Source organism: Uloborus diversus, chromosome 1, assembly GCF_026930045.1.
Source record: "Uloborus diversus isolate 005 chromosome 1, Udiv.v.3.1, whole genome shotgun sequence".
Classification (NCBI taxonomy): domain Eukaryota; kingdom Metazoa; phylum Arthropoda; class Arachnida; order Araneae; family Uloboridae; genus Uloborus; species Uloborus diversus.
Window position 1 is genome coordinate 259,282,983 of NC_072731.1, and position 22,850 is coordinate 259,305,832.

The 22,850-nt window shown below is 33.9% G+C and overlaps 1 protein-coding gene across 1 annotated transcript in view; it reads right to left on the reverse strand.

Annotated features, from left to right (window-relative positions):
• Positions 1 to 22,850, reverse strand: part of LOC129220341 (nose resistant to fluoxetine protein 6-like) — a 93,734-nt gene that overhangs the window by 50,847 nt on the left and 20,037 nt on the right. Inside the window, exons 2-4 of the mRNA XM_054854748.1 lie at positions 11,465 to 11,709; positions 9,091 to 9,202; positions 120 to 210 (exon numbers count right to left, since the gene is read on the reverse strand). Coding sequence (XP_054710723.1) covers positions 120 to 210; positions 9,091 to 9,202; positions 11,465 to 11,709 — 448 coding nt within the window. The remainder of the gene's footprint in view (positions 1 to 119; positions 211 to 9,090; positions 9,203 to 11,464; positions 11,710 to 22,850) is intronic.

The window sequence follows — 22,850 nt, forward strand, 5'->3', positions numbered from 1 at the left end:
AAGTTTTCAAATCAATCAGTAGAAATTATTTTAGTGTCTTTCACAGTAAGAAATGAAATTAAACTATCAGTGTTTTAAGTTGCACCCTATTTAGAAAATCATAAAAGTATTCAACTTACATTATTAGAATGATGTCTGCTGATTTTTCCACGTAGTTGTCTTTTTGTTTACAGTACGATACAGTTATTTTCCCAGCAAATTGAAACGTATCTGAAATCAAATGGTTAAAATGTACTCAAATTAGGAAATATTTAGGAGTTAAGTGGAGAAAATATTTAAAAAAAAAATAAGTTTTTTTTTTCTTTTTACTTCCTTTTACAAAAAAAAAATTATTAAATAAAAACAAAAAACCCGACTGCGTAGGAACCAAAATAACTAAAAAGAAAAATGTATAAGCCCAGTAGTTTAGAATGTTATTAAGTACTACTGAATAACTACACCGTTGAAATAGTTTTATAACCGTACACAGATAAGACAAATCATAAATTCAAAAGCAGAATAGAAGGATCAACAGTCGGGGCCCATTCCTTTCTGATTCAAGGAACCCCGTAAAAATTGAATGGTGTTATAACTTCGCAGGACACTTGGCGATATATCGCCAGTATTTTGGTCGCAAAGTTTTGTCACCAACTTGGCGACAAATTTAGCGATTATTATTATTTTTTTTAATCTGGTTTTAATTTGGCCACTGTTGGTGATATTTAGAGAGAAAACTATTGAATCACATTAGAAATGCCAATAATGGGGAAATGACATTAAACTGGAGTAAAAGGAAGTCACGTGATGCACACATCAGCTCGTTTTTTTTTTTTTTTTTTTTTTCACTTTTGACACCTCTTCCCCCTCCCCCCTTTAAAAAGTTAAAACTCTTATCTTTCTTGGTTGACAAGAAAAATAAGGATTTTAGCATGCTTTTACAGATAGAAACAGAAAATCATAAAGGCAATTTCCCTTAAGACGAAAGCTTAAACCCGCCTTAACCATGTAATGGGCCATTCATTAATTACGTAAGGGTCCCGAGGGGGGGGGGGAGTTGAAAAAATCTCTACATACCCTTACTTTGGGGGGAGGGGGTCAAACCCATTCTTACGTAGTATTTTCTAAGTCGATATTTTACATTAGAAATCGCGCGGTCAAGTGGTTTGGCAGTGATCATACTTCATTTGCGTCTGGAAGGTAAAAAACATATTACGATAAGCTGTTTTCTGTTTGTTTTACAAAGTATGAATTAGTGCACGAAAAGAATCGCACTATGTATGGCATGTTTTATTTTTAATTAGTATCGCATCTTATACAAAGAAATGTCGAAAAAACATTCAGTCTAGATTTTAGGAAATATTCCTTCACACAAAAATTTTTAATTTAATAATAGTGAATTCAACAACCATTCTAGTGATACATGAGATACACCGCCAGCTCAGTCAATTCCAGCCGACGACTGCAGTTTCGTGCTTAATAGCACTCATCAGCCCGGCATAGGAAAGTGACTGAGCTGGAGGTGGAGAACCTCTTAAGGAAGCCTAGAGTACCAAACAAACTGGTAGCTAATACAGAATTAGCACTGACCAGACGAGTGACCGAAACAATGGTTCGGTTCAACTCGAATATTGAAGGCAAGGCAGGTATATTTCGTTAAGTTACCGCCCTATAGCCAGGGCTAAGGAAGAAATACATGAAATACACCGCCAGCTCAGTCACTTTCCTATGCCGGGCTGATGAGTGCTAATAAGCACGAAACTACAGTCCACACCTGGAATTGACTGAGCTGGCGGTGTATTTCATGTATTTCTACCTTAGCCCTGGCTATAGGGCGGTAACTTACGGAACATTCTAGTGATGTAAGATGCGTTATTTTTGAAAACCGAAATGGAATCTTACGTAAAAATAGGGACGGTGAATAATCTTACGTACCCTTATATGGAGGAGGGGATGTCAAAAATTGCCAAAATCATCCTTACGTAATTAATGAATGGCCCCTAAGTACTGAAAAAGTTTCCTGCACCTCATCCCGGCAAGAAAAGAGACATAGCTCAAAAAAACAACAGCATTAGGGAAAATCAAAGTTTTACGCAAGAGTAATTTTAAGTGATTTGGTCCTAAACATTACAATGCGCGGAAAAAATGTATAATGTGATGATCACTGGTTAATTTTTGTTGTCTAAAATAGTAATGCATACGACTCTGACTTGAAGTTCGAAATGTTTGTCTTCAAAATTATGAAATTTTCATGATGTGTCGCTATTGAATGTATCTTGTTTAAGCTACCTTACACCAGCTATGTAAGCTAACTTAGTGCACGTTTTATGGCAAGAAAGAATTAAGTTTTAAAAAACACAGATAGAATGTATTTCAGAGAAGAATTTTTCTCACGAGTAACATTCATAAGAAGGGAGTGACGCTCATGACAAAATAGACCAAAATAATGAGTGGATCCATATTTATAGATATTGTATTACCTGAAACTCACACCTAAAGAGATATATTTTTTCATATATATATATATATATATATATATATATATATATATATATATATATATATAATAAAATCACGTTTATTAAAAATTGAAGAGTGAACATTGACACAAAGCTAATGTTTGTAAAAATGAAATTCGTGTGCGTTGTTTAGAGAAAACTCTAAATTTTAAGGTATGGTTTTCAAATATCTACATATTTTAGAGGAATTACAGCCAAAACTCTGCAATAACTTATTTCATGAGTCCATTTCTCATGAGTGTGTTACTATAGCTAAAACTCCGCATTTGTATTAATAAACTTTTTCTTTAATCTTTAAAAATTGGTTTCAGTATTGAAAGGTTTCAGCTATTCATGGTAAAACTTTATTTAGGAAACAAAGTAAGCATTTCTCAAATAAATAAATATTTATACCATTTTGACTTACTACTGAGTATTTGATATAGTTCAATCAAGATTTGTTTGATTACTTGCTTTTAGGAATGAAAATGTAGAATGTCTCATAAGGGTAACACTTATGAGAAAAATGGTGACTTGCCAAAAAGTTTTTTGAAATTTCTAACATTTAAGCAGATTAACTCACAAATAATCACCTGGTTAGAAAGCTATAAATTGTAAGGGATTTAAACTTAGGAAAGTTTGAATGTTTATAGCAATAAAAAATTTCAGATTGTGTCGGACCTAATGTGTCAATGCATTTGAAAATCACCCTAATACGTTTACCCCGAATTTCGAGTTGTGTCCCTTTTCTTTCGGCGGTGGGATATGCTAATCGTGCGGGAGAAAATACGATTTTTTTAATAGTAGAAAAAGTAATAACTAATAAAAAGTAATATCGCCAATAAAAATATTTTTAATTCACACTTAGTACTATAGACGGGGCAAGCCTAACATGGCAACTTCGTAATGCTGTGATAAGGATCTGTGCAACCTTTACAATGCTGCCAGGTTAAGTTTGATCCAACATCCATTAAGTTTTGAATGCACAAAATCCAAGAATTATTTTTTTCTTTTTTTTACTGAGTTTAAAAAAAGTAACTAAAAGACTAAACTTTATCTTTTTTAAAAGTTTTTTATTATTTATTTTATTTTATTTATTTATTTATTTTATTTAGCTGTTTATTTTATTTATTTATTTTTAAAGCATTAAAGAAACAAGTACTATTTGTTAGTTAAGCACAATAGGTTTGCTTAATTAGATTTTACTGAATAGATTTTACTGAACTGCTCATCTTACATTTTAAACTCGGTTTAACTCGGTTTTACTGCCGCAAGCTTCACCCAAGCCATTCCTATTGTTACGAGTTCGTGGTACAACTTCAAACTTTCTAAATGACGACACATTCTTGAGAAAAGCAAAGGCTTATTTACAGCTATGTACAGGAAATGTGGTTGCAAGTGTTAAATCATCCATAGCAATTAGGCAAATATCAATTAACACCGTAAACTTAACGGTTACACACGTATTTACATCCAAATAGCGAAAACACAGCCAGCGCGAAGGCATAATAACAGAGCTAACGACTCAGACAGTTTAAAGAAGCAAAACCAAAACTTTATTACGCGTGGAGGCTATTTATAAATCCTAGAGAAGTTTCGACAAAATTCTAAATCCTTCTCGGATTTTCTTTTTATTCTATTCACAAATGTTAACCGAGGACCATATACTTCAGTTGAATGTTAGGGGGTTGTATGTACACAACAAGAAACTATTTACAGGTTACGTTACTAAGATAATTTTAGATGAAAGATAATGGTATAAACGCCAAATTTAACTAGATTACAACAAATTAATCATAAAAATAATTACTATTTACAGAATTTGTAACACTATTTTAGAGTAAGATAAATAAATACCTGTGTGCTGAACAGTAAAGTAAGAAAAACAACGTTAAAAATAGCACAAAACCGCCAATTACAACAGACACGTGTTTCAGCGTTACAGGGAATGCCTTTTTCAACGCAAAAAGGAATGAGCTTATGGATGAAAAGACATCCGAGAAAAGCTTTTTGTCGGATGTCTTTTCATTCATAAGCTCATTACTTTTTGCATTGAAAAAGACGTTCCCTGTAACGCTGAAACACGTGTCTGCTTTTGTCGGATGTCTTTTCATCCATAAGCTCATTACTTTTTGCATTGAAAAAGGCGTTCCCTGTAACGCTGAAACACGTGTCTGCTGTAATTGGTGGTTTTGTGCTATTTTTAACCGACTTCAAAAAGGAGGCGGTTATCAGTTCATACCGTACGTATGTTTTTTTTTTTTTTTTTTGTCCACTCATAGCGTCTCACCTAGTGAACCGATTTTGATGATTCTTTTTTAATGGATAGGGGATGGCTCAACTTAGGTCCCATTACTTTGTTTGACCATATTTGTTCTTTAGAAAAAAAGTTATGGGCAAGAAATAGTAAATTTTATGCAATTTCCCTATTAAATGATTAAAATGATATTGTAGCGAAGTTCGCACTTTTCATCCGTGCATAACGGTGGCTCAGGGGTAGAATTCTCGCCTCTCACACGGGCGTCCCGGGTTCAAATCCCGACTAGGACAAAGTGAATTTTACGTAGTATATAAGGAGATGTAACGTTCATTCATAATTTTGAATAAAGGCTTTTCTAAAGCAATACAGTGATATAGAGCCGAACTTCTTACTTTTACTGAAATATCTACATTTACACTAAAAAGAATGAAATAAAAAAATTTTGAAAAAAAAAAAAATAGAACCGACTTCAAAATTGCTTTAAAAAGTGAAAAATAATTTTATTCTTTAAACACCATCGATAATACTTTTAAACATAATTTTTGAAGTTGGCGCAAAAACAAAAAGTAAAATCCATTGTAACCATGCTTCGTTCATATTTTTATCAAAAAATCATCCAAAGTTAGGAACGAAACATTTATATCGTTACTCAAATATGCTGTCATCAATGCGTAATGCATGTGGTAGTGAAGAAACTGGACCTGGTTAAATTTATACTTGTAGTTGAGTTATGGCTGTGAAAGATTTTATCGATCGTTTTTGCGCCAACTTCAAAAATTATGTTTAAAAGTATTATCGATGGTGTTTACACTTTTTAGAGCAATTTTAAAGTCGGTTCTATTTTTTTTTTTTTTTTCAAAAAATTTTTTAACGTTGTTTTTCTAACTTTACTATTTTAGAGTGCCCATAATCTCGATGTAAATCAGTTTGGTTAAAGCGAAAATTATAGTATGAACAGCAACACGACTGTGCTTTTGGCCAAAAACGAAATAATTGCGACACCGATTCTCCGCACTCTTTTGAATAAATTAATGCCAGAAAGAATAATCTTTTTTGTCTTGTTTCAAAATGGATTTTTGAATATGAGAAGTACAAATACCAGACCTATTGTGTCGAAATGAAATGGAGATTCAATTAAATTGTGCAACAGACCACAAAACGCCCCAACAGCTAACAGTAGCTTCTTCGAGGAAAGTTTCCGAATTTTATAGAATAAACTCAACTCAAGGTCTGAAGAATGAAATGACAATGACAAACTGGATGAAGGTTTCGTTTGTATAATACAACTAAAATTGTAGGAATCTTTTTTCCTTATTTTAATAATAGGTTTCATTTTAGTAGTCTCCAATTGTGTGTAACAAGCATTACTCATCTTAACAATTTTATACGTTATTTAAAATTGCTTTTTTTAGTTTTTAACTTTTTTTTTCAAAATGCCTTTTATTTCAGTAAGGTAGACCGGGGCACATTTACGCGGATTTTTTTCAATGAATTTTCTAAATTTTATGTATTAATTTAGGAAATTTTAGCCAATGCAGTTTTATAAAGCAGTGAATGGAGTCAAAATTGGTATATTCAGTTGTTGCTCAGTTTGTGTTTTTAACCATTAAAAAATATTTTTGAGTCCAAGACAGTTGCGTAAACTTGTCCGGACACGGGGCACGTATACGCATATTTATTTTGACAACAAACGTGGTTCTGTTAGTGTTTTGAACATAATGTCTTACCATCGCGAAAAAAAAGCTAATTTATTACAGACTGAATAGTGTATAAAGTAAAAGCTGAACGGACATGAAAACAGCACTACATGATTGTAAGCCATAAGATACGAATTTGTAACGCAACTAAAAATTAACTCGTGATTTTACAAACTAAATAGCCTGAAAATACTAAAAATTGTTCAGATAGTTCGGAGCAAAAAAAAAAGTTAGGAACGTTTAGAAGTAAGACATAGAAAGAACGTGCGTAAAAAAAAAAAAATAAATAAATAAAAAATAAATAAAAGGTGCTCAGACGTCAACGCGTGAACTTGCCCCATCGCCAAGTTTGTATTTATTTTTAACATGCAAAAAAATTAAATAACATTTCAGTTCATACAAATACAATTCTCAAAAACGGATAAAGTTCTGCTAATTTTTATATGTTTGTTCTTTCTTAACTAAGTATTATTTATTCACAATAAGCTTCAAAACGTTACTCAAAAGTTACTCGACTTGATAAAAAACAGATTATTCTTTCTGCACGCTAGACCGAAGCTCGACTGACGCTCAAAAACTTGTGAGGATATTTGCTAGGGAGCAGCACCAATCTGTTATGACTGTTGCCTCTTCCATCATAATTCGTTTGGAAAAGAGGCGCTGCGTAAACGTACCCAATGCGTAAATGTGCCCTGGTCTACCTTACCCAGTTTAGCAACTGTTATGTTGTAAAAAAGCAAGTTAGATAATTTTTCTGTAATTTCATAACACTGCACAGCATGAAAAACGTCTTGCAGATGATAATGTGTGTTTTTTGTATATTTTTAGCTGACAATAACGAATTTGTAAACATTTGTTGTTTACCACGAACCATTTTCGCCTAAAAATCACATTTTACACTTTTTTTTTTTTTAGTAGATTTTTTTTAGTGGCCTACAATCGATGGTCTCCAAGAAAGAATTTCATTACTGTAAAGTGGGGTTACTTGATCCTCCAGGAGCTTGAACCCACGAGAAAAAAGTGTTAAAACCCGTCCTGGTCCTATATAACTCAATGTATAGACTTTAAAAAAAATGTTCATGGCAGGTAGCAGTACTAGGTAGAGTCTGGAGCATGAAACAAAGTTTCTGCTATTCCCGCCTTTTTCTGATTGAGGTTATGATTGCAAGTCGTCTAAACAGTTGTTTTTTTTTTTTTTTTTTGTGTCTGCAAGCTTTCTCATATAAGTTCATGGAAACATCTGATGTCATCAAGGTCAAGATAGTTTTATGTTTGCATTCTATTTCTTAATAAAATAACAGTGTTTTAAGGTTAAGCAATATAATCAACACAGTAACTAATATAAGTTAGTAGAAGTGCACTGGTTGCCTTGAAATGGGGCTACTTGAACCCAGCGTTCAAACAGCCCCTAACCACATTTCATCACTAAATCATGTTAAGTAAGGTTTGTAATCTTTTAAAATAAAGAGGTTATTTACTATTTATACCCGTTTTTTGCAGATGTGGGGATATAAAGGGTCCGAAAGTAAAAGAGAACCCCTTAAAGTAGGAAATAATGCGGATTATTAAGAGGGAAAATTACAGTTGTGTCCAGAGTCAACTAATTCCGGAGAAATATCTTAGAGAGTGCCATCAGCCCATTTTGACTTAAGTATATCAACTCTTAAAAGGAAATTGAAAGATCGTTCACATGTTTAGTAGCCAGGAGAAAAGCAGGTATTAAATAATATCAGAGAAAACATATCCACCCAAGCCATTAAATTGAGGGGGTTTCCATTCTTTCTAATGTTTAAATAATGAGCATTTCAATTGGTTTTAGCTGTAGTTAGATTATGTTTCTATTTGAGAAATTATGTTGCCTAAAAATGTGTTTTTAAGTATACGTTGGTTTTTTATTAATTTATATAAATAATTTGCAATTTATATAAATAATTAGCTCACTAGAATGTACGTTCTGCGTCTTCTTTCAAAATCATTGGTCCTTGATACCACCACCTGTTTTATAGGTTTTTCTAACGAAATTGCTGAGTGGGACCAACCCAATTTTTTAAAATAGAAAAAATATATCAAGAGTTTAAAAAAAAAAAAAACCTTAGGTGGCAGCAGAACGTCTGAAAAGTGGTAAAAACAAGGTTAGCAATTCACATTATGGCTTTAACAAAGCATTCAGTGTAAAACTCGCAAAAAGTATGAAATTTCGGGTCCCCCACTTCGCGACAGCTTTCTTGCCTTTCTGGGGAAAATTCCAAAATTTAAGGGATGGATGAATTTAATGGACAAATTTAAATCTAATGGATTAATTTAAATGTTTCCAAATTATGAGTACATGCTTAAGCAAAAATAGTTGGTTTCTTGCAAATATTGGTCACAAGTAAAAGAAATTTGTGTGCTAAATACTTCAACACTATAAAAACAGAAAAGAAATAGAAATGTGTGATTTATGTGTTGTTAAACTTTGAAACTAATTATCTCTTCAACGTCGATATGAAAATATCGAAATATCTGGTCAAACATTAAAATATTTTATTCAGTATTGTATATTATAGAAACCTTGTGATGCTGTGAAGACAAAACAAAGAGTTTTTAAATATTTCGACATTTTAGTTTTTGATTCAAAGCTACTTTTACTGTAATAAATTAACTAAAAACAAGGAGTTACCTGTATTCAATAAGTTTTCCAGGTCCCTCTTGCTGCACTTTGATGGCATGCAAATGCCTAATTTAAACGTGTTGTTTGTCAAGTGTTTATATCTCACAAACATGTTCAGGAGCTGAAAAAACAATTGAACATTTCATTATTACTTTCTAAATTTACTTTTGAAACAGTAATTTCATCTGAAATTAAGATAAATAAGAATTTTAGACAAAAAAGCGACAATGAAAAAAAGTCTGGCTTTTAAATATTTGATAATGAGTTGACAGAGTTTGTAGGTAAGATAAATTAATTTTTGCTTAACGTGACGATAATTAAATACTTATTTCGTTATCATTTTAAAAGAAACAAATAAATCACTATACTATCCATTTGTGCTTACACTTTGCCGAGAAAAATGTAGTTACTCCCTTATTCAATTATTATTTTTTAAAACTCCTTCCATTGTCATTTGAGTGATTTTTTTCCCTCTAACTAAATTTGTGCAGCATTCCAGACATAATAAAGAGAACGGCTCTGCATCATATTTAATGATTATTCTTACATACGTCATGCATCTTCAACTCCTTAAAACTTCACATGATTCAAAATTGTTGATAACGATTGTATCGACTTTGTTAAAAAAAAATTCGTGAATGCTTTTTTTTTTACTTCCTTTTACAAAAAAGGAAGTATTGTATTCGCGAAAAAATTTTCACTCAAAAATCGGCCTTAATTTCCATTTTTCTCACCCCCGAATGAATGTTGAGTTTTTTTTTTTTTTTTTTTTGACTCGACCACACGTGGATAAGTGCCTAAGAACGTACAGACACGCGAAATATCCATTTTGACGATTCCCGAGTTCATTACAACGAGTTTTCTCGTGATATCTGTATGTACGTACGTGCGTATGTATGTGGCATAACTTAAGAACGGTATGTCCTACAAAGTTGAAATTTGGTACATAGACTCCTAGTGGCGACTCCTAGTAGACTCCTTTTGTCGCTAACTTGGCGACAATTTTTTTTTTAATCTGGTTTCAATTTGGCCACTGTTGGTGATATTTAGAGAGTAAACTATTCAATGACATTAAAATTGCCATTAATGGAGAAATGACATTAAATTGGAGTAAAAGGAAGTCATGTGATGCACACATCAGCTCGGTTTTTTTTTTTTTTTTTTTTTGCAGAATGGTTAGGTTCTGATATTATTGATCCCATGCTATATTATTTTACTGCGTTCTTTAAAATAAAAATCAACATAATCGTTGTCGTTAAAGATTACTAAAATGTATCCGTTTGCTTTGGTTTTTCGGAAATAGACCAGTTTTATGGAGTTTATTACCCTATGAAATATGTAATAATAAATATGCACCTTTGCCTCATAAAAAGACCATAAGGTACAAATTATTGTAATGAGAATTTCAATTTTCGTTGCAAATGATACCTCATTTACGTTCGTTTCATTCATATACAATCAAAAGGTTATGCACCCTCGACTGGAATTCCTTATATCAGTGAAAACGCCCATAATGAAGGGAATTTTATGATAAAATCCAAATCCAGAAGAGCATCAGAATATAAATTGCTATAATATTAAGATTCAATTTGAGAATCATCACGTGAAAGTCCTAGAATGTCTTTTTAAGAGATTGAAGACCTCGGTGCAAGAAGGAATCATCTCCACTTCGACGGTTTTGTTTGCCGCATTAAAATTTGTGATGAAAAAATATTATCTTTCATTATGACTAAGAATGAGGCATCTCATCCACGATTAATGCTAATAATGCCAATATTATGCTTAAATACTGTTACGCGTTCGGTGCCAACTTCAAACTTTCTTTGAATGACGACACAGTTCTTGAGAAAATCACAGGAGATTTATTTACAGCTATGTACAGGAAATGTAGTTACAACTGCTAAATCAATTATCCGCAATTAAGCAAAAATCAATTAACAACATAAACTCAACGATGGCACACGTATTTACATTCAAATACGCAAAAACACAGCGCAAATGCCTCACAATAACCAAAGCAACGGCGCAGACGAATCTCAGACAGTTTAAAAAGCAAAACTAACTCTCCCATTCAAATGCCACACGGCTTTTATACTGTTTTGGAAAGTTCGACAAAATTCGAAATGCTTCTCGATGTTTTCTTTTTATTCCATTCACAAATCTTCTTTCAGTAATGGAGGGACCATATACTTAATTCGAATGTAAGGGGGTTGTATATACATTACAATAAACTATTTACAGGTTAAGTTACTACAATAATTTTAGATGAAGAATAATGGAATAAACACCAAATTAGACCAGATTACAACAAATTAATCACAAAAATAATTACTATTTACAGAATTTGTAACAATACCTTTCTTAGTTAAAGAAATATGCATACCGTTTTGGTTTTTGCAATGGGACTATCCAGATTCCCGTTCTGGAAATCTTCAATGGCTCTGTTGATCCCTTCGGGCCTGTGGCTCTCCAGGAGGCAGTATTTTCCTCTGAACACGACTTCCTCCGTCGTTTTGGGGGGATCATCTCTTCTTCCAACCTCGATGTCCAAACACTCGTCGTAGTCCCCGACAGATATCGATGTACCTTCCAATATGCCTGGTGGTATTTTGCCGGTAGCATCAATAACTGAAATGTACATAAACATAATTTTCTATTAGAAATTATAATGTTTTAAAATGACTGTTCTTTTAAAAGCATATCATCTGCATATGAGGCAGTGAGAAACAAAGGGATTTATATAAATGCAAAAATTACAAATTTGGAGGTAACAGGTGCAAAATCCTTCGTGGGTGCTGATATACAGCATGATTCAGTAAAAAATTTCAATGATTGAATCTGAACTTTAAACAAGTTTCACTCCTATTCCTATTCCTATTCAGAGTCACAATTGACTACAACTGTATTTATGTCGAGGACTGCATACTAAGTGCCTTGCCTCCATTATTTTTTTATACCGATAGATGGCAGCACCATCACCAGATCGAACAGTTAATGAGAATTTAGAACTAGTCCAGGAGCTAATAGCTACCTGGTGCTAGCACCCCCAGAGGTGTCGTTTCACTTGGAGGACATTGAGACTACGAGCATATTTAACGTCGCCCAGTCCCCTTTAATGACGACGGTGGGTCTTCGACCATCGAGGTTCGAAACCAGGACCCTCCGGCCCCGAATCCGACACTCTACCGATCGGGCTACCACGGCCGCAAGTTTCACTCAAAACTATAAAATACCAACTTACATAACTCTTTAATTCTTAGTGCCTCATATAAAGGGCAAAATTAGCGATCGTCTCTGGCCAGAGGGCGATTATGTAAAAAAAAAATAACGGTTAAAAAATCGTCACTTTCTCGTGACTTAAAAAAATAAAAAGACCTTAGCGTATACAAATAGCATTAGGGGCTGTCCATAAGCGATGTCACACTTTTTCGACAACTTTGACCCCATCCTCCACTGTTACAATATGTTACACTTCACCTTAAACCCTCCCTCCCCTTGTTATATGTCTCGCTACTTTATTTTCATTAAAAAAATGTTATCACCCTTTCCCCCCCCACCCTTCCCCGGATAGTTTCTTAAGTGAGGTAGACCGGGGCACTTTTACGCAGTGCCCATTGTAAACAACGAGCTATAACTAGAGGGCCAATAGTCATACCAGATTGATGCTGCTCATTTGATGCAGCAAATATTCTCACACGTTTTTGAGCATCAGTCGAGCTACGGTTTAGCATGCGGATAGGAAAATCTGTTTTCTACCAAGTTGAGTAAATATAGTGTTAAACGTTTTGAAGCTTATTGTGAATAAATAATACTTAGTTTAGAACAAATTAATTTATAAAAATTATAAGATTTTAATCCTTTTTTGAGAATTGTATTTGTATGAACAAAAAAATTATTACATTTTGTTGCACGTTAAAAATGAATCCAAAATTGCCGACGGGGCACGTTTACGCATTTTCATCGATGCACATTTACGCACGTTCTTACTGTGTGTCTATTACTACTCTGTCTTACTTTTAAACGGGCCCCGAACGCTTTTTTCGCTTTATACTGTCTGAAACCTTTAGTATTTTCAGGTTATTTAGTTTTGGAAATCACCATTCATTTTACCATTCAGTAACAGATTCGTATCTTATAGCTTACAATCATATAGTGTTATCTTCATGCCTGTTCAGCTTTAACTTGATACACTCTATTCAGACTGTACTACATTTTCTTTATTTTAAAGATTGTAAGATATTACGTTCCAAACGCTGTCAGAACCACGTAAGATGTTAAAATAATGAAAAGACTTATCGATAATCCAAGTATTTCTCTCAGTAGGCCTTCCACACCGTCACATATGGTCTACGCCAGCTGAGTCCATTTGAAAAGGCAGTACTAAAGCTAAGAAACCAGGAAAGAAGAAAAAAAGAGGGTGCTCACAATCCTAACTGATACTCCAATTAAAGAAGCACTCAGAGAAAAGCAGTTACAAACTACAAAAAAAAAAATAATAATAATAATAAAAATAGGCAGAACAAAACAAAAAGGAGAAATTTCTTTAAAATTTACAATTTTCTATTGAATCAGAAATGGAAGACATCAAAGAAAAAAGTATGAAACCAAAACTTGCGACAGGGAAAAAGTTAGTACTCTTAGTAAAAAGGAAAATAGTGAACGACTCTGCTTACGAAGTAGAAAATTGTGCTTGTATCTATTATTTAAAAGCACACAGTCAATCGAAGATAGGACAAGACAGGGTTCAAAGTGTTAGATGTCGAAACGCAGTCCCATGACAAGTATGCGAAAAGAAATACTTTATTTTTGTTAGTTAAATCTAACAGTGATGAAGAAGATGACTAAATAGTTTCTGTTTTTAATCAGCAGTAAGCCCTATAATTTTAGTTTAGCCTATAAAATGTTCTTTAATTAATTATTTGTAATTTTCTTATTTTTAAAGTGTTTTAAAAGAAATAAAACATTTAAATTTGGTTAAATATCTATTTCACTTACCCCTTGGTATTATTCTTAATGCGCGTAAACGTGCCCCACTCGATGCGTAAACTTGCCCCGTGTTCGGAGCAAAATTACGCAACCAATTTGGACTCCAAAAAAAAAACATTTTTTACGGTTAAAAACCCAAGCTGAGCAACAACTGAATATACAAATTTTGACTTCGTTAACTACTTCATAAAACCACAATGTCTAACATTTTTTAGGTTAAAACACAAAAATTAGAAAATTCATTGAAAAACAAGAAGTTTCGTCTAGAACTATACGAGCCTACTTTCCCGTATACCCATTTAAAAAAAAAAAACAGCACATTTTAAACAAAGCAGCTAATACACTTTTTCCCCTTTAAAAAAATTCTTTAATAGCTTTCAAAACGAAAAAATAATAATTCAAATTAATAAGCTTATTAAAATAAATACATCATATCAAGAAAAAAAAATCGTTTCTTTTTCCCCTGTTGCCAAAAATAATTTTTTAAAACAATAAAATGTCAACTTAAAGAAATACTTTTCATTGTCAAAAAAAAAATCGTCTGCGCATATCGTTTTGTAGAAACATAAATGACTTTGAGGTTATTCGCCGAAAACTGAATACCTAAATTAAAACTTTAGCGTGAAAATAAAAACAAATCATATCAACAATAATTATTTCACAGTGAAAACCATAGCTGCGGAGTCGGAGTCAATCTCATTTTGGGATAAAGGAGTCGGAGACGAATATCCAAGAATCGGAGTCAGTCATTTATCCTCTGTGTATAAATTTTTGCCAAAGCTACGAAGTCAGAGTCGAAGTTGGTTAGTCGGAGTCCGATTAATTGTCGGGCACAGGAGTCGGAGTCGGAGTCAGGTGCCTCTAAATTCTGGGAGTCGAAGTCTGGAGTTTGGCGTCAAGAGCTATTTCCAACAAAATTTGTTTGAAATAAACCCACCTTCAATTACGGAATCTACATTGACTTTCAGTTTCCCCGTAGGCGCTAATGTTAAGTTTTTTTGAACTGTTCAAAATTGAGCAAAAAATAGTTCAAATCAAAAAGTGAAATATGGGACTGAGGTGTCCTCGCCGAGATCTTTCGAACAAAAAAAAGTTTGTTCGAATCGGACTATTCATTCAAAAGTTATTAGGGGGGGGGGGGACAGACCGACGGACCGACAGACATCTTTCCCCATCTCAATACCCTACTTTCCAATTTTTAATTTTTCATATTTATTTAATTATTTTATTTATTTTTGATTTTTTTTTGTTTTTCGCGACATTTTTAAGATGCATTAAGCCTTCTTTCATGCTTTTTTCTTCTTTTTCTGACTTTTACTGGGAAAGTAGGCTAAAAATTCGCGTAAACGTGACCCGGTCTACCCTAATTTAATTGGTAGAAATTATTAAAACTGATGAACAAAACTAAAAAATGTCGGATATATATGATGCGCACTATTTTTGTTAAAATTACCTAGGTAGGGGATTTCGCGAAAATCAAGTTATTTTAATGAAAAATGTTTCTCCCTCTTTTGCGTAATAAAATGAAAGAATTCTACCTTTACGTAACTATTGCATCCTATGAAGCATACCTAAAATCATTTTCCAGATTTAAAACTAATAAGGAAAGAGGTTAACTTAAAAACTGACTTCATCACTATAGCTAGAAAAAAGTAACACACACTTATAAACTTATCATTCCTGTCATAAAATTCGTGAACAATAGAATATCAGACATATTTTAAAATCCTTTCCTGCTGTAGCACATTTTGTTTCCTCGAAACATTTTACACCTTTAAGTCTCGAACGCATTAGTTTTTTTTTTTTTTTTTTTTTTTGAGCAATCACGATTGCTGATTGATTTCATTTGGCTGTTTCGATGTGCTATCATTTTATTTTCCCCCCAGCACCCTCCGCAGCATCACCGTCGACCGGCTCCTCACGATGCTGCTCCTATAGCGAAAACCGTCTCCAGGTTGCGTCCATATCCTACACACACAAGCATGCAAACATACACACACCTACACACACACACATATATATATATATATATATACATACATAGACCTACACACATACACAAACACGCATACATACAGACACCAGCACAAACACACACACAACTACCCACACACTCCTGCCTGCACACAGACACAAACACATATGCCTACACACAAACACACATACCCCCCACACACACAACACACACACGCCTACATACACACACACACTCGTGGTTGCGAAAAACATAATTTGAATTCAAGATGTCAAAATTCAATTTTTTTTTTCTTTTGAAATACTGTAAAGAACGATCTCGATAGTGATAAAGTCAAAAGAATTTTCAAATACATTTCAGTTTACTATCAAACATAATCAAAACTTTCCGTGACGTACGACTGTCTTTTGGTTTGTCGTTGTTGTTGCTATGCGCAAATCCTGAACAGCGAAATTTTTCCTCATAGGATAGTGTCACGAGTAGCTGAACTTAATTGTAATTTCGTTTTTAATGCTCGCAAAACATTAAAAATAACACAACATTTTCTAGCCAGCGAACATATAAAATTTTTGTAAGTTTCATTGAGTTTTCTTCTTATTCTGTACTAATGGTACCCGCACGGCTTTGCCCGTAAGAGAAAAATTAAAAGGTCTTTTGGTTCGCCTGTATATTTACAAATAATGTATGGTGAATTTTCTCGCCAATTGGCTAGTACCCATGTTACGGTTCCACGTTATGATAATTTCGCATCTCGCCAATTGGCTTGTGCCCATGTTACGGTTCCACGTTATGATAATTTCGTATCTCGCCAATTGGCTTGTGCCCATGTTACGGTTCCACGTTATGATAATTTCGTAATTTACTCGTCCATCTTATAATATTTTTGTTCTTAAAATTGAAATAGAAAAAGAACCACATCGAATTGTGCCAAATTTCATGAAAATCAGCCGAACGGTCTAGGCGCTATGCGCGTCACAGAGATCCAGGCATCCTACAAACAGAGAGACTTTCAGCTTTATTATTAGTAAAGATATAGTATTCAATCTTGGAGGAAGAATTTGAGGAGCATCATTAGCGATTTTGCCGAGTAATTTGAAATTTTGCGGAGCAGTTCGGTATTTTGTTTAAAAATCAATAAAAATAACTAAAACCACTTGAAGTTATGATACTTCCAGTATTCTAGTTATACCACATTCACGATCAACGTAAGTCACTTTTGAGGAAAGTGATGTCGTCAGATTGGATCGTCAGATTGCACATCATTTAAGTTACGAAGAAATCATTAATGTATTGGATATTAATGTATTATATTAGATGTATTAGATATTAATGTATTGGAAAGGGTTCAAAGGCGGGCTACAAGGCTAATAAATGGACTTTCTCATTTAGACTACGATTCCAGGCATAGAATGCTAAAAATGTACAGTTTTGAGCAAAGAAGAGACCGAGGGGACATGATTCAGTTGTTTAAATTTATTAAAATGAAAGATGTTATGGGGCTGAAGTTTAGCACTGAAAACAGGACAAGGGGTCATTGTTTTAAGCTATTTAAATCTCATGCTAACATGGATATTAGGAAAAAATATTATTTTAGCAGGGTAGTGGATCCTTGGAACAGCTTACCGGAAGAGGTGGTAATGAGCAAGGGAGTAGATAGTTTTAAGAGGGCCATTGATCTTCACTGGGGATTGTAAATTGACTAGGACCAGCCTAGCTGGACCCAGAGCCTGTAGCTGGTCGTCACTTTTGTATTTGTATTTGTATTACTAATTTGAAAAAAAAAACCGTTTAAAATTTTATGTTGCGAGAGCAATTAATAATTTTATGCATTCCTTTTGTTTCCCACCTAAACCTCTTCCTCGTTTTAAGTCACTTCAAGTTAATTACCTTCTTTAATTGATTTCATAGGTTAAAGGTATCATATCTGAATATGAAAGAACATCTTAACCTCCTGTTTGGACAGCGTTTGCTCTTTTTTCCTCAAATATGCCATGACTGCATGCTTCCAAACGTGATGCAAAAGATATCCTCATAATTGCTATTCTCGGGAGGAACTTTCAGGAATGCAACGTCTTTTCAAGGTTAATCACAGCTTGTTATTAGCGAAATTCATTGATGACAGAGTGGTAAACGTAAATGAGGATGTGGGGAATGGGCAAAGTATAACACAATCCACAATGCATTCTAGAGTGCTTTCTTAATGTGAAAACCATACAGATCGTGATTTGATGGAGGAAAGTACAGGTAGTTATGCACTTGGGGAGTATTAGAACAAGTACAGAAGTGAAGACAAAACAGGCTCTGGGGTCAGCTAGAATGGTCCTGGTCAGTTTGTAAATCGCCAATGAAGATCAAGGCCCCTCTTTTTTTTTTTTCAGCTTTTTATTGAGGAAACTCGTTGAGTTGCTGAACAGAATGGTAAACGTTAATAAGGATGCGGAAAAGATCAAAATATAATAGGAGCCATACAGATCCTTTGAGTACATATCGTGTTTTGATCGTCTGAATTACAAGCAGTTGTGTACCATAGAGAAGCATTTATGCAGATACAAAATCAACGGCAAAACAGGCTTTGGGCTAACCTAAGGTGGTCCTGGTTAGTTTATCAATTCCCAGTGAAGACATAGAGCCCTCTTCAATTAAATTTCATTAGTGCTAACAAGTTTTAATATTCAGTGTGTTATTTATGAAACTCATTGAGTTCCAGAACAGAATGGTAAACGTAAATAAGGATGTGGAGGTTTATCAAAATATGATACGGAACTATACAGATCCTTTGAGTACATATCGTGTTCTGATCGTCTGAATTACTGGCAGTTGTGCACCATGGGGAAGCATTGATGCATATACAAAATCGACGGCAAAACAAGCTTTGGGCTAACCTAAGGTGGTCCTGGTTAGTTTATCAATCCCCAATGAAGACATAGAGCCCTCTTCAATTAAATTTTATTAGTGTTAACAAGTTTCAATATTCAGTGTGTTATTCATGAAACTCAATGAGTTGCATAACAGAATGGTAACCGTAAATAAGGATGTGGAGAGTTATCAAAATATAATAGGAACCATACAGATCCTTTGAGTACATATCGTGTTTTGATCGTCTGAATTACAGGCAGTTGTGTACTACAGGGAAGCAAGCATATATGCATACACAAAATCGACGACAAAACAAGCTTTGGGCTAACCTAAGGTGGTCCTGGTTAGTTTATCAATCCCCAATGAAGACATAGAGCCCTCTTCAATTAAATTTTATTAGTGTTAACAAGTTTCAATATTCAGTGTGTTATTCATGAAACTCAATGAGTTGCATAACAGAATGGTAAACGTAAATAAGGATGTGGAGAGTTATCAAAATATAATAGGAACCATACAGATCCTTTGAGTACATATCGTGTTTTGATCGTCTGAATTACAGGCAGTTGTGTACTACAGGGAAGCAAGCATATATGCATACACAAAATCGACGACAAAACAAGCTTTGGGCTAACCTAAGGTGGTCCTGGTTAGTTTATCAATCCCCAATGAAGACATAGAGCCCTCTTCAATTAAATTTTATTAGTGTTAACAAGTTTCAATATTCAGTGTGTTATTCATGAAACTCAATGAGTTGCATAACAGAATGGTAAACGTAAATAAGGATGTGGAGAGTTATCAAAATATAATAGGAACCATACAGATCCTTTGAGTACATATCGTGTTTTGATCGTCTGAATTACAGGCAGTTGTGTACTACAGGGAAGCAAGCATATATGCATACACAAAATCGACGACAAAACAAGCTTTGGGCTAACCTAAGGTGGTCCTGGTTAGTTTATCAATCCCCAATGAAGACATAGAGCCCTCTTCAATTAAATTTTATTAGTGTTAACAAGTTTTAATATTCAGTGTGTTATTTATGAAACTCAATGAGTTGCATAACAGAATGGTAACCGTAAATAAGGATGTGGAGAGTTATCAAAATATAATAGGAACCATACAGATCCTTTGAGTACATATCGTGTTTTGATCGTCTGAATTACAGGCAGTTGTGTACTACAGGGAAGCAAGCATATATGCATACACAAAATCGACGACAAAACAAGCTTTGGGCTAACCTAAGGTGGTCCTGGTTAGTTTATCAATCCCCAATGAAGACATAGAGCCCTCTTCAATTAAATTTTATTAGTGTTAACAAGTTTCAATATTCAGTGTGTTATTCATGAAACTCAATGAGTTGCGTAACAGAATGGTAACCGTAAATAAGGATGTGGAGAGTTATCAAAATATAATAGGAACCATACAGATCCTTTGAGTACATATCGTGTTTTGATCGTCTGAATTACAGGCAGTTGTGTACTACAGGGAAGCAAGCATATATGCATACACAAAATCGACGACAAAACAAGCTTTGGGCTAACCTAAGGTGGTCCTGGTTAGTTTATCAATCCCCAATGAAGACATAGAGCCCTCTTCAATTAAATTTTATTAGTGTTAACAAGTTTCAATATTCAGTGTGTTATTCATGAAACTCAATGAGTTGCATAACAGAATGGTAAACGTAAATAAGGATGTGGAGAGTTATCAAAATATAATACGAACCATACATATCCTTTGAGTACATACCGTGTTTTGATCGTCTGAATTACCAGGCAGTTGTGTACCATAGGGAAGCATATATGCAGATACAAAATCGACGGCAAAACAGGCTTTGGGCTAACCTAAGGTGGTCCTGGTTAGTTTATCAATTCCAATGAAGACATAGAGCCCTCTTCAATTAAATTTTATCAATGTTAACAAGTTTTAATATTCATTGTGTTATTCATGAAACTCATTAAGTTGCAGAACAGAATGGTAAACGTAAATAAGGATGTGAAGAATGGTCAAAATCCTGTTAAAGTAGCAACTTCTGCGGTTTAGCTTGGGAATAGAAAGTTCTGAGTAAAAATTTAGGTCACCAACATCTTGGTTTTAATAAAGTTAAACTAGATCATTTTCCCTTCGACAGTTTTTGCTCACAATAACTACGGAAGAACAAACTAATGTTTTGAATGGATTCTATGAGGGTAGATCCAACTTTGAAAGATTAAAAAGTCAATTTTCTTGATAGCTGACTATTATGGCAAAAGAGGGACGTTCGAGGTTTACAGAGTAATTAAAACAGTGAAGTGTTATAAAGCAAAAATACATATTACAGCTTCAAAAAATAAAAAACTATCAATAAAACTTGATAGACGAAAGTTGTAGAAAAATCTGCAAAATTTGAAAATCGCCGATGAATCTACAGTCCCGTTTCACATCAAAATCTTTTGTGAACCAAAATCTAAAATGATACAATGGGTTTTTGATGAGGGTTGAGGAGTCTGAAGGAAAATTACTGACTCTGGGAATTTTAAAACCTACTACTCCAACTCCTTTACCACAAACACAAAATCAGTCCAACTCCGACTCTGGCTCAGCTATTCTCGGGAGGCAGAGTTGTGGACTCAAAGGGAAAATGACAGACTCCGATTCTTGGAATTTTGAACCTTCAACTCCCGACTGAGATTCAATTTCCCCAAAATTAGTCCGATTCCACGATTCTAACTCCGACTCTGCAGGCCTGATTTTGGTAAAATTAATTATGATTATAGAGCATTCTATAGAGACGAGAAAGCTTGCTTCGCATTTGTTTCAAAAAACTATTTTCGCTCAAAAATTCTTCAAAAAATTAAGAACATACTTTAAAGGTTACGAAAATTAAATATGACATCAGCAGAGATTAATAATTTTTGTCTTATTGTATTTGTGTTTTTTGCAGGTAAGTGAATGATGTAACGGTAAATGACATATTTTAATCTGTTATTTAAGAAAATAATAATAAACATCAAATTAAAATCCTTCTAAATGTTGGTTTTTGCAAAAAATAACTGTAATTAATCCCATATTTCTATCATTCGAAGTCTTTCTGTTATTCCCTTATTTCAATAAAAGTCATACTGATGACATAAGATAAAAAGAGTAAAAAGTATCAAAATTAATCTCAAAAATGTATTTTAGAAGTTTTTCAGTCTTAACTTCTGTTAATATCTTAGGATTACAAGGTTTATCACTATATATCTTCAAAATCACCAGTGAGAGGGATTAAAACCAGTTACCTAAAAAATGAAATTAAAGATGTTACCAAGAAACAAAATGCGTGACGATCGTGATAAAATAAACTAAAATAAACTTGCCACTTATTTGAACAAATCTTCTGAAGCATTGGTTCCCAACATTTTTTTACACGAGTCCTCACCTCATATTAAAATTAATCTCTTTGGACAGAGTACTGAGAAAATGTAAAAAATATTTAGTTTTTTACTTGATAGCCTGGGAAAATTCGGAAAAGGGAAGAAAATTACTAACCAAGAATCGTTTTTATCATCACTAAACAAAACCCAATGGCACGACAGCCCATGGGGGCCCCAGCTCAGTCTTCCTGACCGAGGGCTCTGAGGTGCTAGGTAGATGTTCCGGTTAAATGGTCGGCCGAAAGCGAAACCTCCAGGGTTTAATTCCCAAGCACGCTTGGTACTTATTTTATCGACCCACTGAAGGGATGAACGACTGAGTATATTAATTAATATTTTATGCTTATTTTATCTGTACACAGCTTCTATCTGTTTTTCAAAATTTCATTTATAACTATTTGGCTCCAAATTTGCAAATATCATTTAAAAATCGTGCGAAGATGATCAGCTGTTTCAAAAGGTTCCAGAACAGTTTTTGACGCGGAACATTGAATAAAACAACCGTCACATGCCGCATATGGCTCGCGGGCTGTAGGTTGCGCACCACTATTCTGAGGGAA